General features: G+C 32.2%; 1 protein-coding gene and 1 long non-coding RNA gene across 3 annotated transcripts; one reads left to right on the top strand and one right to left on the bottom strand.

Annotated features, from left to right (window-relative positions):
* Window positions 1-644: 644 nt before the first annotated feature.
* Window positions 645-3757, bottom strand: LOC143358546 (uncharacterized). Its single transcript, XR_013082965.1, has 2 exons — window positions 3648-3757; window positions 645-2804 (listed from the first exon to the last, which is right to left on the bottom strand). It is a non-coding gene; the product is annotated as an uncharacterized LOC143358546 (long non-coding RNA).
* Window positions 3692-15899, top strand: Nes (lysophosphatidylcholine acyltransferase 3 protein nessy). 2 transcript variants are annotated; one of them, XM_076795603.1, is made up of 8 exons: window positions 3692-4256; window positions 5840-5947; window positions 9626-9748; window positions 11054-11169; window positions 12601-12759; window positions 13327-13557; window positions 13937-14245; window positions 14712-15899. In XM_076795603.1, exons 1-8 carry the CDS (start codon window positions 4172-4174, stop codon window positions 14982-14984), a joined length of 1404 nt encoding a protein of 467 aa, XP_076651718.1. In that variant the 5' UTR covers window positions 3692-4171; the 3' UTR covers window positions 14985-15899. The 2 variants fall into 2 exon arrangements, with proteins under 2 accessions (XP_076651718.1, XP_076651725.1); XM_076795610.1 differs by lacking the exons at window positions 3692-4256; window positions 5840-5947 and adding an exon at window positions 7192-7213.
* The last annotated feature ends 638 nt before the right edge of the window (window positions 15900-16537 follow it).

The following is a 16537-nucleotide window of genomic DNA, read 5'->3' as shown; positions in this document are numbered from 1 at the left end:
TTTGTATGTTCGATGTAACACGAAATACACCGTATAACCACCTGTATCGAAAGCTACATTTTCATCAAATTCATTAACAATTGAGAATAGCGGGCCATATTTAATGAAGGGGGTATGTAACGATATAACAATTCTGAAAGTTAAGACGAAAGTATGTCATTTCTTTCGTAGTCAGCAAAGCATAATATTAAAAGATTGATTGCTCGACCGAGTCTTTTTTAATCTTTTAGAATCCTCCTGAAGGACAGGGTACCATTTACATACCCTGCTTGGACCAAACAAAATTGTAGACGGTCTTTTCCTTCATTAATGATGAGAGGAACAATGTGGTTTTAAGCTTTCCATAACGCATGTATTAATCATTCGTTTCTGAAACTATAACTAGAACTTTGTTATCGTTATAGTGAACATGATTATTTTAAAGGAACAACATGGAGGCAATATAGCTTAAAAATGGTAAAAATACGTTATGGAATTGACGATGAATAATAAGTTTAACGCAAAGCTCGGTCAGTTCTGATACTTTTTGAGCAGTGATTTGCAATGCGTGCTTATAGTTGCGAATCATTGCTCTGCACTGAAACTGTTCGAAAACAGTAAGAATGATATTAAATCGGCTTCAGTGAAGGAATTATAAGGCAGTATTAGAATTTAAAGCATCGATTTGACTCTTCATTTCCTAATAAAAGTGACGACATAGCTATGAAACAACTAGTTTATACAAAAAACGATTATCTATAGGAGTACATATTTATAAAATAATTTCATGGTGCGAGAAATCTACAGGCGGATGTTTTTCATACAATTTCTGAAAGCACATATAAATCAATTTAAATAATCCATAGACGACCAAGAGCATCTTTTGATTATTACACTTGTACAAGCATTTTATGCTTGTGCACGAAGGTTGCTAAGAATAGTTGACAAATGGTTCAATGTTAAATTAACTTTTATTGAACAGGCAGCTTTCGTAATACGAATGGATACTGTTTCATGAACAGTATATCTTGTTTACTGCAATCCAAGGCGCATAATTACGATACGTGTTTGGTTACCTATGGATTAGTTTACATAGTTTATTTTTAAAAAGAATATTAAATGTAGCAGAGAACAAATTTTAAATGTGACTGTCGTGTCTTTGATATAGGATCTTGCAGCGCATAAGACAAATATTTTATAATTACATTTTATACGAAAACTTCTGATATATAGGAATGGAATCAGTAATTTCAGAAACGAAGAGTTAAACTTTGCAGACGAATCAAACGCTAAATTAATTTAATTCTTGTTGTGTATTAGCAAATTTCTTCAAATGTATGTGTGCGTGTGTATGTATGCTCGAGCGCGTGTATAGGAGAAAATTTCAGATGTGTGTACGTAAAACAATACCTTTGTATGTGTATATGTATAGACAGTAAGGAGGGCGATCAAAATGTTGCAAAACTTACTACGGTCGATATATTTTTCTAAATAAGAATCGGCGTTCTTTTCGAATCGTACAGAATTTTTCTGATAAGAAATCTTATATAGGGTGTTTCAAAAGTCGTGCCCTTTAAATACAAATTCATTCAATTGAATTGTATCGTTGAACATATATTTTGCTACGTCGCGATGCCGTATTTTCTTTTATTGTAAATTTCTTTATCGTTTTGATTGGGGCACCCTGTATAAATTATTCTAGAATTGCTTATTCATTGTCTCTATATTAGAGATGAAACTTTTTAACTGTCGGTATGCCTACCCTTCGTGAACAGGATTATTTAATACAAAAGGGCTACTTTCTTACTTGAATTAGTTATAAATAATATTTATTTTGATATCTAGAAGAATCTTAAATAAAATTGTTTTACGATCACGTACGTAGCTTAAAAATCGTTTATAGTATGCTTTCCATTTTCCGAAGCTCAATTTGTAAATGTCGAAAATAATTATGGGCAACGGGTAGTTTGCTGAACGCTTTAATGGTCTGCATGATACCTGCAGTATTTGTATTAAACTAATGCGAAAGAATTCAACGTTGTGTCAACACAAAACGCGTTATTCGTATTATCTTATAAGTAACGAATTCAGCGTTCAATTCATATTATGATCTTGAAATGATTGCGAATCTCAATGTTCACACGGAACTTAACATAAATTTCAAGATCATGGTGTGCAGGAATATGATAATTTAATCTTCGCTTTAATTACATCTCCAAGGATAAAGCAAATCAGAAGATTTAAAGCTAGCTATTTAAAAATTCAACATTCAATGGAAATTTTTTGTATTTCGTATTATTTAACGCGAACCATGGAATATTGATCGGCAGCATAATTTAAGAATGTGTAATCCGGAAGCGAGAAACGTTAAATTATTACTACCAACGTCGTGTGGAGTTCCACCTTCTGCATTTTGACGTTGTTAATTTATTACTACCCGTTGCCCGCATACATAGAGCGGCCCGTAATGCCTACCGAGCACTAGTTAGTAATATTTTACAATTTCCAATACCTATGTGCTATTTCTTAGCTGGATTGCGAAGGGTTAGTTATTTTCGATTTTTCCAATTCTAAGAGTCGAATCGAAGGCGCGTTTGTCATGGAAAAACTGCCACTCAGCAAATTCTGCGATTTCGTGTTTTATATTGCGATTATAACAATGTATAGTATGACACGAGTTAAGTTATTAAATGATTATTTATTACCAGAATTGTGTCTTTCGAGTTTCATTCCCAAACCCAGGAAATCGTTTTTACGTTTCTGTTCGCATTATTTTAATTGGTGAACTAAATAAATTACAGTTGAAGATCAGGCTGCGTTGTGTTCTGAAAAATTTAAAGCAATCGTATAAACGACTATGCACGCCTCAAAAAGTTGTTTCATTTTAGAGGAACGTTACAGAAAAAAGATGTAGTTTCTGTCATGAATATTTATAATAGGTATATACGTCAGCTATTGCATCTTCATACGAAAATGGAAAATTAAATATTTTGAATTATATTCTGATGTATACGCAAAAGTGGGAAAATTGCCATTTCTCACGATTTTCGACTTAAAATCGCACTTTTTATCGTTTATAACTCGTAAACGAATTATCCAAAATTTTAAAAATTTTTAGCATGAATATAATTTATTCGAGCGAATCAAACACATTCTTTAAATTTTCAATACAGGCTCAGATAACAAAGCTGAAAAATCAACTTTTACTATTTCTTTTGCGATTCCGACCAATTCAAATTTTTTTCAAAAATTTTTTTACACCTCGTCTAATAAACTAATCCTTCTAACTTCTCAATAACATTCAAGTCATTTGATCTAATTTTGAAAAAGTTATGTTGCTTCGAATAGTGTGGACTCAGTTTTGCTCCTTACTGTATATTCTACTTTCAATTGTAATCAAATCGTGGAATCTGTTCCGTCGCGGAACCCCAATTCAGAGAGCCGTTACTTTTAATTTTCACGTTAATAGGGCCATAGTCAAAATTACTTCAGTTTTGAATTTAAATTGTTTCTATTTTTATTTTTTTGACCGCGAAAGGGGCCCTAGGCTGCAGCCCATAAAGCCTTCGTCTAGATCCGCCACTGGCTGTCACGTATCAAGGATTTACAACCCTTGTTGATTAGAAGGGTAGTCGCACTGTGGTACACGAGAAAACAGAATTGCATACGTAAATTCCTAATTTCATACTAATGCAGTCGAAACAGATTTAAAATTCGGTGACAAACGACGCTCATAACGACAGATTGATTCGCGCATCACAGAAGTGCATTCGCGAACGTTCCTAAAAGTACCAAAATATTGACTGTTTCGCCTAGATAAAAATTTGAAGATACAGTTCGAAAAAACAATTGATTACGTCAGATGCTTGCAGACATAAGATCTGAAGATACTAATTGTCGCCTCGAAAGCGTCTCACGCGCGAATTTTTTTCGCGAATTAATCGAGTGCATTTTAGAACGCTTTTCTCACGCGTTACGCAAAGTTGATTTTCGTATTCCGATCGTCTCTTTACATAGTAACAAACATTGATAACCTCGGTGGGGATGAGTTACGGTATCGCTCGGAAAAATTACAAAGTAATTCTCCACAAAGAAATTAGTCGTCTGAGTTCGTAGGACAAGCGGGAACGTTGTAGGTTTTTGCTCGAACAGCAAAACTTTCGAGACCGAAGTTCTAGTTCGAGGACTGGCAATGTCCAGCAGTGTATTATCTACTATCTCCGACGCCGTTGGCGCCTCGGAGGCTGCATTTCGACTTCTTACCTCCATTTTACTTGGTAATTGAACCCAGTTACAGAAATATAATTTCCTTCTTCCTTTCACGTTTTTTTGTATCGTTTCCACGAACTGTGGTTGGTGCTCGTTAACCTATAACCTCGATTCAGTTGCTTTGCTTCATCATTGATTGCATAATCGACAATCATTTCTGTTCTTATCTATTTTAACATACTGTGTGCGTGTGCGTGTGCGTGTGTGTGTTTTGAATAATTTCTTAATGTATCTACACAATTTTGACATTTTGATAGTGATACTGTTTGGTTATGACATTTGAGCATTCGGATAAGGTAACCTATGTACAACCTACATGCAGTCGAGCATGCGCATAAGATAAGTTCTCTTCGACTCTGGAATCAATGTTGACTGTCATCACTAACGATCATTACTATTCGATGATTGTATGGAAATTATCGAATCGAATTATACTCCCCCTTATTCTTTGTACAGGAAGAAATGTCACTTAAAATTGAATGATTGTTGCGAATGAGTAAACAAAAGATCGATGTGATTAATTCGAATAACATTATCGCGATAAGAATACGTTATTTTGGTTCGGGATCGGGTGCGATTCATTATACATAATACTTTTTGCGATGTTAATAAATTGCTTTTAGTGTTTCTTTAGAAATTACACTACTGTTTAATGTATTATCTCATCTGCTTCGTACAGAAATAATACAATCGTTTAACCGCTGTGTATAGAAATGGTACAATGATTATTATTTTATTCACTATCCGAATTGATGAAAAAAAAGTGGAGACATGTTTATGTGTAATGACATTAGAGCCTGAATCCCCTCGAGTAATATTACAATAATAATTTTAATAAAAAATCAACGTTCATTTATTTCTCCTCTTGTAGAATTTTTAATCCTTTCCTTGTCTATAGCAATGGCCTTTGTAAATAGTAATGTTTGTTCTAGTGATAATGAGATTGAGGAAAAAATAATAGTTAAACTAACAAAAGCATTCTTGCAATTTATTCTGCACTTTCATGCGAGTGTATCTCCTTTGTGAAAAATGATCCTTCCCGTTTTTATTTTTCACTATGTCACGTTATATTATGGGTGTCGAAAAAGGAATTTGAATAAAGATCCATTTGTGTCTTGTTTATATTCGTCGAACAAAATACGTGATAGTGAATTGCATTAAGTATTCACGAGAGTAGATTAACATTTGTTTTTTTTTTTTTGTTTACCTGTAAAGTTTTGTCGACAAAAGTTCGAGGACCCGTAGAAATATTCAATTTCACTTGTGGCATAAATGACACAAGACATTTTTGTAAAAAGCATGGCAATTTTAGTGTGTACTGAAAATGATATTGCTTAAAGAGAAAATTATAATACCTTCGAAAATGTCTAATGTTTTGCACTATTTCCTTAAAAACAACTGTGGAACGCGGGATCGGACGAATTAATGAATCGGTAATTAATAATGGAAAGCGTCGAAAGTAGTACTAACATTAAGTCACAAATTTGTTCATAAATCTTGGGTGTTTAGTAACGGCTGCTTTATGGATGTGAAATTTCGATGGACTTCTAATAAAGAACAAAGGATAATGGAAATGTAATTGAACTTTCAGGATTTCCCATCGCCCTTATCCACAGGTACACACTCTATGGAAAGAGTCCAGTTTTCCAGCATTTATTTTTCACGAGTTCCGGCCTTTTGCTTTGCTACTGGAATTACGGTAATTATTTTCGTTCTGATTTATTAAGATATTCTTCGGGGAAAATTGATTTTAAGTTGTGCCAGATTTCGCGAAATGTTTTTCGTTCACGGCATTTATTTCATTTTTTTCATTGCATTATACGGCATAGAAAATGATGAATTTTTCCGTAACATAATACATTGTCAGAAATTTTTAATTCAATTCTATTGAGTCTACAGGGGTGTCATGATTATTTAGGATACTTTCAGTTTTACTCATCCAATTATCTTGCCAGATTTTATGGTTTACAGAAAACAAAAAATATTATATGAATCTATACCACCGTCCAATAAATTCAAATAAATTTTTTGGTTTACAATTAAGGGTGTGTGAAAGATTAATTTAGTCTAGAAAGATAAAGATAATATTAATAATATTTCAAATAATAACGTAAGGTTGTCTAGGTCAGACAATGTAACATATATACACACACAGATATAGTTATATCTATACTTACATTTATCTATCCAAAAAATAACATTTATACTGTAGTAGTCTCTTAAGTAAACATAAGTACATAAATTGCATAAAGCGTAACGGCAACACGTGGTCGATGCCTCTAATGTTCTAACGCGACCGCTTTCTTTTCTTTTTTCCGTTGATCGGCGCTCTTCGCGAAATACGACATGAGTAACTCATATTTATGTATCTTACAGTTAGTACAAAGTCTAGTTTCCTTCGTATTATCTGTACGTGGAAATTATTTCTATTTATTGTAAAATATTTCGAGTTTACTTTAAATAAACATTTGGTTTAAGTATTCAATTTTACTACTAGGATAAGGGACGCAATTACTGTAGGGATAACAATTACCGTGCGCATGTTAATTATATTTATTTTTAAAGTATAATGAATATTGAAAAAGAGAGATATTAACTGGTTTTAATGAAAAAAATGTAACATCTCTTTTTTAAAATTCATTATGCTTTAAAAATAAGTATAATTAATATAGGCACAGTAATTGAGTCCCTTACCCTATTATTCTGAACAGTCAACAGACAGGGTGCAGTAGGTATTTACTTACAGGGGTGTCACTTTATAAAAATCAAAATTTGTCCACTGAAAAAAAAAAATGAATTCAGCGTAACCAATTAACTAAGCTCACGGAATCATTGTTTTTATAAACATACATTTTCAGTCGAACTTTTTTAGTACAATTTTTAGTTAGAAATTACATTCCTACAGGTATTGGCTGAGAAGAAACCAATACAACAATTTTCAACAATATCTTCACCGATTATTAAGGTAATCGAATTTTGACTACAGAGACTATATTTGCTTTTTGCACTAGCAGCGTATAATTTTTTGATATGTTAAAATTTAGAAACAGCAGTTTCCAAAAAAAAAGTTTCTCAATGTCATCGTAATTAGAATACTTCTCACTATAAAGTCAAGATTGTTTTCTTGACGATAGAATTAACATGAAGCTTTTTTGCGAAATAGAACGTAGGAAGTCACATTTTTAATGATCTCGCTAACAGTTTCAAAATTTTTTGAATGCATCGACAAACAATTGGACATAAACGCCGACTTGTTCCATTGTGCAGGATCAATTATTCGTACAGTCAATAAATATTATCATTGCAAATGTGGCAACTAATGATAGAGCAAAAATTTTGTTTGTAATTGCATTATTCACAAGTACAGTATTAATGCACATACGGCAAGCACTTCACAGCAATGTGTGTTTGTAAAACGATACGAAATTTTCGTCTGTCATGCTGGCCATTGAAACCATTGGAAGAATTAACATAATAATTACTATATTCTATTAACGAAGTATTAAAAACACTTCGACAATTTTTTAGTTGACTAACACTATATATATAAAAATTCAGGCTAAAATGACTTTCGTTTATAAACAATGCAAGTAAAAAAGCGAAGCAAAAATCTTTTCCTCGAAATGTTAATGATGCTAGCGATGTTAGCTTCGAAAATTCTTGGAAACTAAATGTCGCTTAACATTTATTACTATATGCATTCTTTATGCAAATTTTCGTTCCGCGAACTATTTCATAAAAATTTAAAAGAGGGAATAGCCTTTTGCGTCAACCAGCATTTTTTGTTCTAGACGCAAGGTAATGGCGCTATTAATTCCGTTCATTTGCTCGTCTTTTTCCGTTTTGCAAACTTACACGTTTCATGAATGCATAAAGATCCGCAGTCTACTTACGAATGTGTCCTTGGAAAGAGAAACGTTTGTCATACGATAACACGTGTTCGATATGAAACGCGTAACATATTTTTTCAAAGTTTTGTCAATAATGAACAATAATAAAAAAAAAAAATAAATTTTGTAATCAAAATATCGTTAAGATAACTTTTAGGTTTTGTTGCAGCTTTTAAGTTTTGTTGTCTTCGAACTTGCGAATTTCATTTTTAATCATAAAACAGTAGAAAATCTTTTTGAAGATTATCATTTACTCACGATATGCTGTGATTCTGCTACATCTTCACATTCTGTAGCCCGTTCGAGTCGTGTCCCGTTAAAGTGACGCTTTTGTAAGTATGAAATGAGTAGAATTAATTAGGAAGTCACAGCCATGAGTATAGGTAGTCGTTTTTAAATGCATTTTGGTAAAAATCATGTTGCACAAATGTGTACTTGGCAAACATTGGAACAAATCTCGGTAGCTGTTTGCGCACAGCTAGTTTGACGTAATTTGCAATGCAATAGCAAATGTACTGTACTTTCCCATTATTTGAAAAATTCATTACACGCGCGACATACATTATGGAAAAGAATTCACATTACTGTCAACAGTCATGATCATTATATTGTATAACAGTCATATCAATACAATAGCTCTTATTAAGGCAAAGCTGATGTATTTCATTAAAGTAGTATAATCTGAGGAAATAAATACACCAAAAACGTTACGGTATTTTTGAAAAAACGTTTTAACCCTTTCTTTCTAGGATAAACTGTAAAAACAAACTACATCCAGTTATTTATACCTCTTCTTATTGTTAGTTTTAAATTGGTTTCTAATTAGTTATAATTATTCATAAAACTAGTTATAAAATATGATAATCGCAAAATTTCAACTTTAACACCACAAATTTGAATTTTGCACTCGTGCACCTTCTGAAATGGTGTTGTCAACAACGTGCATTGTTATAAACGTGCCAGTAGATGTTTGCTTTCCTTTACATTCTAAGTTCGTCGAAAAAATTCAATGTTTAGTATTGATGATGTCTCTGTTCCGACTTGTTTTAAGTTTTTCCTTTTTGTTTATAGAATTTCGTAAACACGTAGGGTAGGGACCTAATTACTGCGCCTATGTTAATTATACTTATTTTTAAAGCATAATGAATATTAAAAAACAAATGTATAACATAACTTTTGAACCACTGAATTCCTCGCCTTAAAACTTCGACTATTGACATTTTCGCGTCAAGATGAACAGGATTATATAATAAAAAGTTAAAAATTTCTGGGTTCCCAAAGTGAAGTTTAAGCTATACATTAACTGATTTTAATGAAAAAATTCAACATTTCTCTTTTTTAATGTTCATTATGCTTTAAAAATAAGTATAATTAATATAGGCACAGTAATTGGTAGCCCCACAGTAATTGGGACATTCACCCTATGCTTCGTCATTGAATTTGACGTGCTAAATAACTATTATTAATAATACTAAAAATGTTCGCAGGGTTGAACACTATTCACTCAGGGACAGCAGTATGCGTTACTTATCTTATTTTGAAGTTTCTCGGAGGAACTACTATGTCAGTGCTTGCCACTCTGATCTTCAACATGGTGTATCTACTATGGGGTATGGAAAAACATTGCAATATTTTTCGTTTTAAAATTATTTGACAATCCGCGTTTCGCATGAAAATATTACCTTCTGTGTCACTGTTACGAACTTACCGAGCACTAAAATTTACTGGCATACGTTGTTTTATGAAACAATAAAACACGATTTTTATCTAGATTTTGTATAATTTTCATTACAATGTAATCCTATAATACAGAAATATGTATAACCACTTCCAACAGTAGCATCTTTAGTATGTCAATAATTATTAAATAAACTATCTGAAACCGGTCATTTGATCGGCGGTGGTAGGTTCAGTGTTAAACATAGCAATTAGTTGAAAATTGCGTATTATAATTATCTTAGAATTTCTGATGCAAATATTGATCAATTTAGCGAGAGAACAATTTCTGCGAACAATGGGTTTAATGTAATAAATAATCTTTAATAGTGACACAGAGAAAATAAGGAGTACATGTGGCAACCGCATGATAAATTATACGTCCATAGCCTATGATTAGGAAAATTATGTCAGTCAAGGATTTAGATAGTCTAACAAGTTTCTCGTAACGTGCCTGTCTGATAAATAATCATCAGTAGATTACGGGTCTTTAATCCTGTTAATCATTTCAATTATATGAAAATAATAGTAGTACATTGGAGAGATAACTTGACTAGATCTAATTTGCAAACATTCGGTTGTACGGATATTTATGCAAAATAAAAATGTCGTGTATCAATTCCGAGGAAAATGGATTTTATCTACATATATGGAGCACTAAAAATGGTTTAAATGGAACAAAAATGTATTTATGCAGATAATTTAACAATTTTCATTATACTACGCGTCCAAAGAATTAAATTTGTTGAACAAATTCCTCGGAAATGCATCTTCACCACCTCAATAATCGTAAATCAAGTAATTTGGAGTCTGCCATTTTGTCAGGACCCGTAATTGTAGTGTTAATCGGTAACAAATAAGAGATTCTTTTTTTTGCAATTTTATTCGAACTATTTCACTCATTTATTCCTTCTTTTTTCCTGACTTTATCCCTTATTTGTAACAATATAATAATTAAAAAAAAAAAGACTACTGCATTTGTAAATTTGTAAACTTTAGGAAAACTGCAACAGTTATTTTAGTTCGTTCATAAGTAGATTTTTGATCGACAAATATTTTTAATGGTGTTTTAGCGCTTTTAAAGCGACGTATGAAAATGTACTTATACTTTATTCGCACAAAGATCCACAGTTTGCAAATTACGAGTGGAGCTACACTATAAATTTGGCGATACTAATGTTTATTTTCACCTTTGTCAGGATATTACACGACAGCTACGGATGATTACGACATAAAGTGGACTATGCCACAGTGTGTGTTAACATTGCGGTTAATTGGTCTCGCGTTCAATGTGCTCGATGGCCGACAACCTGACGTACGTAACACAGAATTGACTACTTCAATGTCTCATGAATAATCACTTTTTTAATACACCGTAACCAGTAGTACGGTTATTTACATACTTATACAAGTCGTTTCACGGATGTCAATAAATTAAAATATTGCAAATAAAATTTTTTCAGTTGATATAAAAAGTATTAGAACGAAAACTAGATGCCTTAGGTACCATTTTGACAAATTTAAAAAGCTTTTAAAATTTCGCGTGAACCGGTTGTCACTTTGGTAATTTAATTAATAATTGATACATAACATTTTTGTCTTAAACTTACCGCTATTAATCTTCCATCCCTATTATTAATTTTGGCACTATTCTATTTTAATTATAAATATTATTTTAATATTATGCATTTGGAGATATACATATAATTAATCTGTGTCATTTCGAATGCTAAATTCCTGAATCGCTTTCCTGCAGCCACAAAAAAAAAATGTAATTTTAATTTATTGAGAAAGAATTCTTTTCCGTTAATTAACTGTATTGAGTTGTTGCATTTTACTAATGATGCAATCGATAACAAGGAGAAACTAAAAATTTGTGAACCACTATGAAGAGAGGACGTGTACAATTCTGGCGAAAGGACGGTTTATGAACGACTGGCCAAATGGTTAACTGCTAACCCTACGCTACACTGTATCTCTCATCTCATTCGATTACACGCACGCAACAGTCTCGTTCTTACAATTACTGGTGGCCGTTCTAAATTCTATTTTGACGGAGTCAGAAAGAATTGCGTAACACGAGGAGCTAATTCACCAATTCTGGAAATAATCGATCGAAATTGTATTAATTATCATAACGTTAGATCATAAAATGGAACGGCTGAAATAGCATCATCCAGAAATAACTACGACTCATAATTTCACTAAAATGACAGCACGTAAAGTGAAAAATAAAAATAATAATTTAAGACATAAAAATTTTTAACTAAAAAGCAACATTGTATTTTTGGCTATATTTTTCTACATATAAACATAAAAATTAAATTTTTGTAATAATTCTTCGCTAAAATTAAATTTTGACTTATCTATAGAATTGTTCTGATGTGGATGCATATCTTCATTTTCATAAAATAGTATTGTACAAAATTATGTATTTTGGTGGTACAACATTAATGGATTTAAAATAAATCAAATAAAAAATTATATAGGATGTCCCACCTAACTTGAGCACTCTAAATAAAATTTAGGAATTTCAGGGTCATTGTAGTTGTTTTTAAACGGGATTCGATATTTTCGTTATTATTATTTTTGAAGTTAAAAATTTGTATTTGTTTCTAAATCTCTTTCCGAAAAATGTGTATGGGAGATGAATTAATATTATAAAAAATATCTAAAAAGCGGTTCTTTGACATTAGAAGCCTGAGACATGGTTAAAGTTCGTTGAACAGTATAGTTGTCGTTTCAGGCAAAATTATCCGCGTCGCAGAGGGAAGTGGCCTTAAAAGAGCGACCAACGATTTTAGAAGTTACAGCGTTCGCTTACTTTCCGGGATCTTTCCTCGTTGGACCGCAATATAGTATGAAAAGGTACTTGGACTACGTACACGGCCGCCTGCTAGATGACGTAAGTTAAATTTAAATAAAATATAATTAATCGTGGCAACAAAAATAAATTCAGTACCAAATAATATAAATAAGAATCGACTGATTTGTCTGATCATGGCTGGCCGATTCTACTTGCAAATACCAATGCATGAGAATTTTTATTTTGTGCTATAAATATACTCTTCATATTTATTTTGTGCTAAATCGTTCGAAATAATAATCACAGATAAACTAATTTGAGCTGCAATTATTTTTTTCAATGTTTTCGTTAGAAAAAATTTATTCGGGGATAATATATTTTTTGGAATGATTATGGTATTTCTTAAATCGTTACTGTTGCTATATGGTTACATATACATAATTATACATTAGTCGACAATAACGATTTAAAAAACACCAAAATCATAAAACATATGTTATCCACGAGTTAAGAAAAAATTTTTCTAATTAAAGCACCGAAGAAACGATAATAGAACAAGTTTTTGGCTCCACTGAATCGATATCGATCCTAAATATTGGGTTTATAGAACGATATAGCTAATAATAGTTGTGCAAGTATGATTGACTTCCCTTTTTACGTTTTCAGATTTCACAGAACGGACAATTACCACCTTGCGTCTTTCCTGGAATTTCTCGTATACTCGTTGGATTTATATACATAACACTCTACCAATTAGGAACAATGTACACTTCGGATGAGTACGTCCTAAGTTTCGAATTCCAGAAACAGTCGTTCTTTAAACGACTTCTCATAATTGGTTTCTGGGGTCATGTAAATATGTACAAATATATTGGTTGCTGGTTGTTTACTGAAGGAGTGAGTACAACAAGATCTGTAATTAATAATTCTTTGCATACACAAAACCCTGATAATGCACAAGCGAAGTACTAATAATAAAACAATATAGCCATGATACTTTATGATAACATTTTTCACTAGAAAGCTCAAGTTTAAATTAATAACTTCAATATTACATTTAAATATCTTCAAAGTTGTTCAAACATTGAACAAATTAAGTGCACACATATTTTAGCATCAAATCATCTTTGTCTGACAATACATAATTCATTTGTCCAAGCAGCAATTGTGAAATTATTTATAAAACTATATTTTATTCTCTGCCACCATGTATCGGTTACTTACGAGTAATTCATTTTTCATGTTTCATCATTTAACATTATTATTATTTTTTCAGGTCTGCACAACATTTGGTTTGACATACACTGGAAAGAATGAGAAGGGCGAGTTCCAGTGGAATGGTTGCGAAAATGTAAACTTGTACACCTTCGAAACAGCGAACCGGTTCAATCATTATATTATGTCGTTTAATACAAACACTAATAATTGGTGTGCAGAATATATTTATAAGAGATTGAAATTCTTGGGGTCGAAGCTGTATAGTCAATTTTTCACGTTACTTTTCCTTGCATTGTGGCATGGATTCCACTCGGGATACTATGTGTGCTTCTTCCTTGAGTTCATCATCATGTATGCCGAGAAAGACGTAAGTTCAATCTTTTTGTACATGCTCGAATTAGATTTTCTTGTTGTATCTCTATCAGGTTTATGAAACTGTGAAAGTGTGGTGAAAATGTAGGAAAACAGCTTAATCAATTTTCAAACAGCTACTATACCTTTTAAATTGATTTACTTTGTGTATGCTGTGAGTTGTAAATTATAATACATTGTATCTTTGGATTTCGTAGGTAAAATAATTGATTTTTGGTTCTCAAAAATTGTTAACCAGTTGCCAGCAATCACAATGAAGCACTAACAAAAAAATGAGTTTCTGAATATGTATAAAAGTCCAGTCACATATTGCATATGCAAATGCATTCATTTTTTGTATATCATTTCTTTATTTGCATATGCTGTTTTGCACACAAATTCTCGCTGTAGATTATAAACAACTTATTTAAGTAAACAGAATTGATGTATATTTCACTAAAATTCTTTTGTTTATTTTTCAGTTGACCTCGATATTCGAGAAGCAGGAGAAGCTGCAAAGTATAATGAAAGCCCATGTGGAACTTCGAATGTTATTCGCAGTGGTTTCATTCGTCTACACATTTATCTTTATGGGTTACAGCGTCGTTTGTTTCCATCTTCTATCGTTTCCCCGTTACAATCAAGTCTACTCTTCCATTTATTACTGCGGTCACATAATCTACCTGACATACCCGCTGGTTTCTATACTGATTAAGAAGACGCTTCTCAAAAAACCTGCGGAGAAGGCGGATTAAAAGAAACGAATTCCTTTTCTTTTTTTTTTACCATACAGAAACATTTAAGGAAACTATATGTGACACGCTTTTTGGGGCTTAAAGGAGTCTTGTTACAAAGATGAGAAAACAAATTTTTATGTACAAAGAACTTTTATACACTGTGTTTTTGTGCGACACGAGCATGTCCTCGGATATTTTGAGAATTTATAGGAGCGAGGTTTCAGCTGATTTTAACGAAACTTTGTACAGAGTTTTAGTTTGACGTGTTTGACGCGTACTTTTTTTTACGGGTCATCTTGATGTTAAGACGAAATTACACTCCAAAGTCTAGTATTATTATGGAGAAGCTAATGTAACTGCATTACTTGAAATGTATAGAACACGGTACCAAAAAGTTGTTTATTTAATACTGTTGAACTTGTTTTAATAGATTCCAGAGGAACAATATTTCACGCGCGTTAAGCTGATGGCGAAATTTTTAAGAAGACACATGTAAATAAATCTACACGAATTGTTTCTAGATTTTTGTTTAACGTAAAATGTAGAATTTTATCCGTGTCGATAGTTTGCTTCCTTGAAAGCTAAAGATTGTTACAATATGTTGTTTAGAAGGTTTATCTTGAATGTACATATAATTCTGAACATATTCTTTACCGCTTTATTCAATTAAGGACTGATTAAGGTTTTGTGAGTAGTTCCCAGTGATTATGTGTAGAGAATTTAAGCTGTTGCCTTATCATGCAGTGAAGATTTTTAAAATGGTTTTACGAAATACGAATATCATTAAACGAACTTTATTCTTTAAGATGAAATGGAACGCCATATTTCTGATATCAATATTTAACATTTGGAATGAATGTAAATTTACAACGAAAATGTAAATTCCCGTCTATTATAATAAAATAGCTCGAACAGGCTCAGTTGGAAACGAAATCATAAGGCAAGGGGTTAATGATGTTTACCAGATCAATGTAATCACTTAGGTATTACTTTTATTCAGTGTTTTGCCCGCGTGTTTAGCTAGCCTACTGTGCAAGCAGAGATTAATATTAATTTCATGTAAGCCTTCATTTATCAATGGTGTATTATCTCTTTCATTGTAGTGATTATTTACTTACTTGTTCTTTCCGTAGAATATAGATTTAAGGATTCAAGCACTCCTTTAACGCACGGCTTCAACGTTAACTGTATAAGAGTATGTTCATAAATATTTATGTGGTTCGAAATGGAACTGCTTAAAGGAGTATTTGCATCTGTGATGAATATCTTGCTATTTGGTGTAGTGTTTCATTTGTAAGGGATATTTGTGATATAATAGTAAGTGTTGTGTTAAATTGATGAATGGGAAATGAGATGACCAACAGTTGACTCTTTCATGGGCGTATTAATGAAGCATGTTTATCACTAATTGCATTTGCTCAAATATTTTGGCTATGAATGTACACATCTGAAGCAGGCTTCTTGCGACACTCTCTCAGTGGACGACTGACAATACATTTTACTAATATGCTATTATGCGCGGCTTATACGGCAAAGCAGTTGTACCAAAGTCTGATAACAATAAATCATTG

Source organism: Halictus rubicundus, chromosome 1 (assembly GCF_050948215.1).
Source record: "Halictus rubicundus isolate RS-2024b chromosome 1, iyHalRubi1_principal, whole genome shotgun sequence".
Lineage (NCBI taxonomy): Eukaryota > Metazoa > Arthropoda > Insecta > Hymenoptera > Halictidae > Halictus > Halictus rubicundus.
The sequence above is the reverse complement of the archived record's forward strand: the minus strand, read 5'-3'. Positions and strand labels throughout refer to the sequence as shown.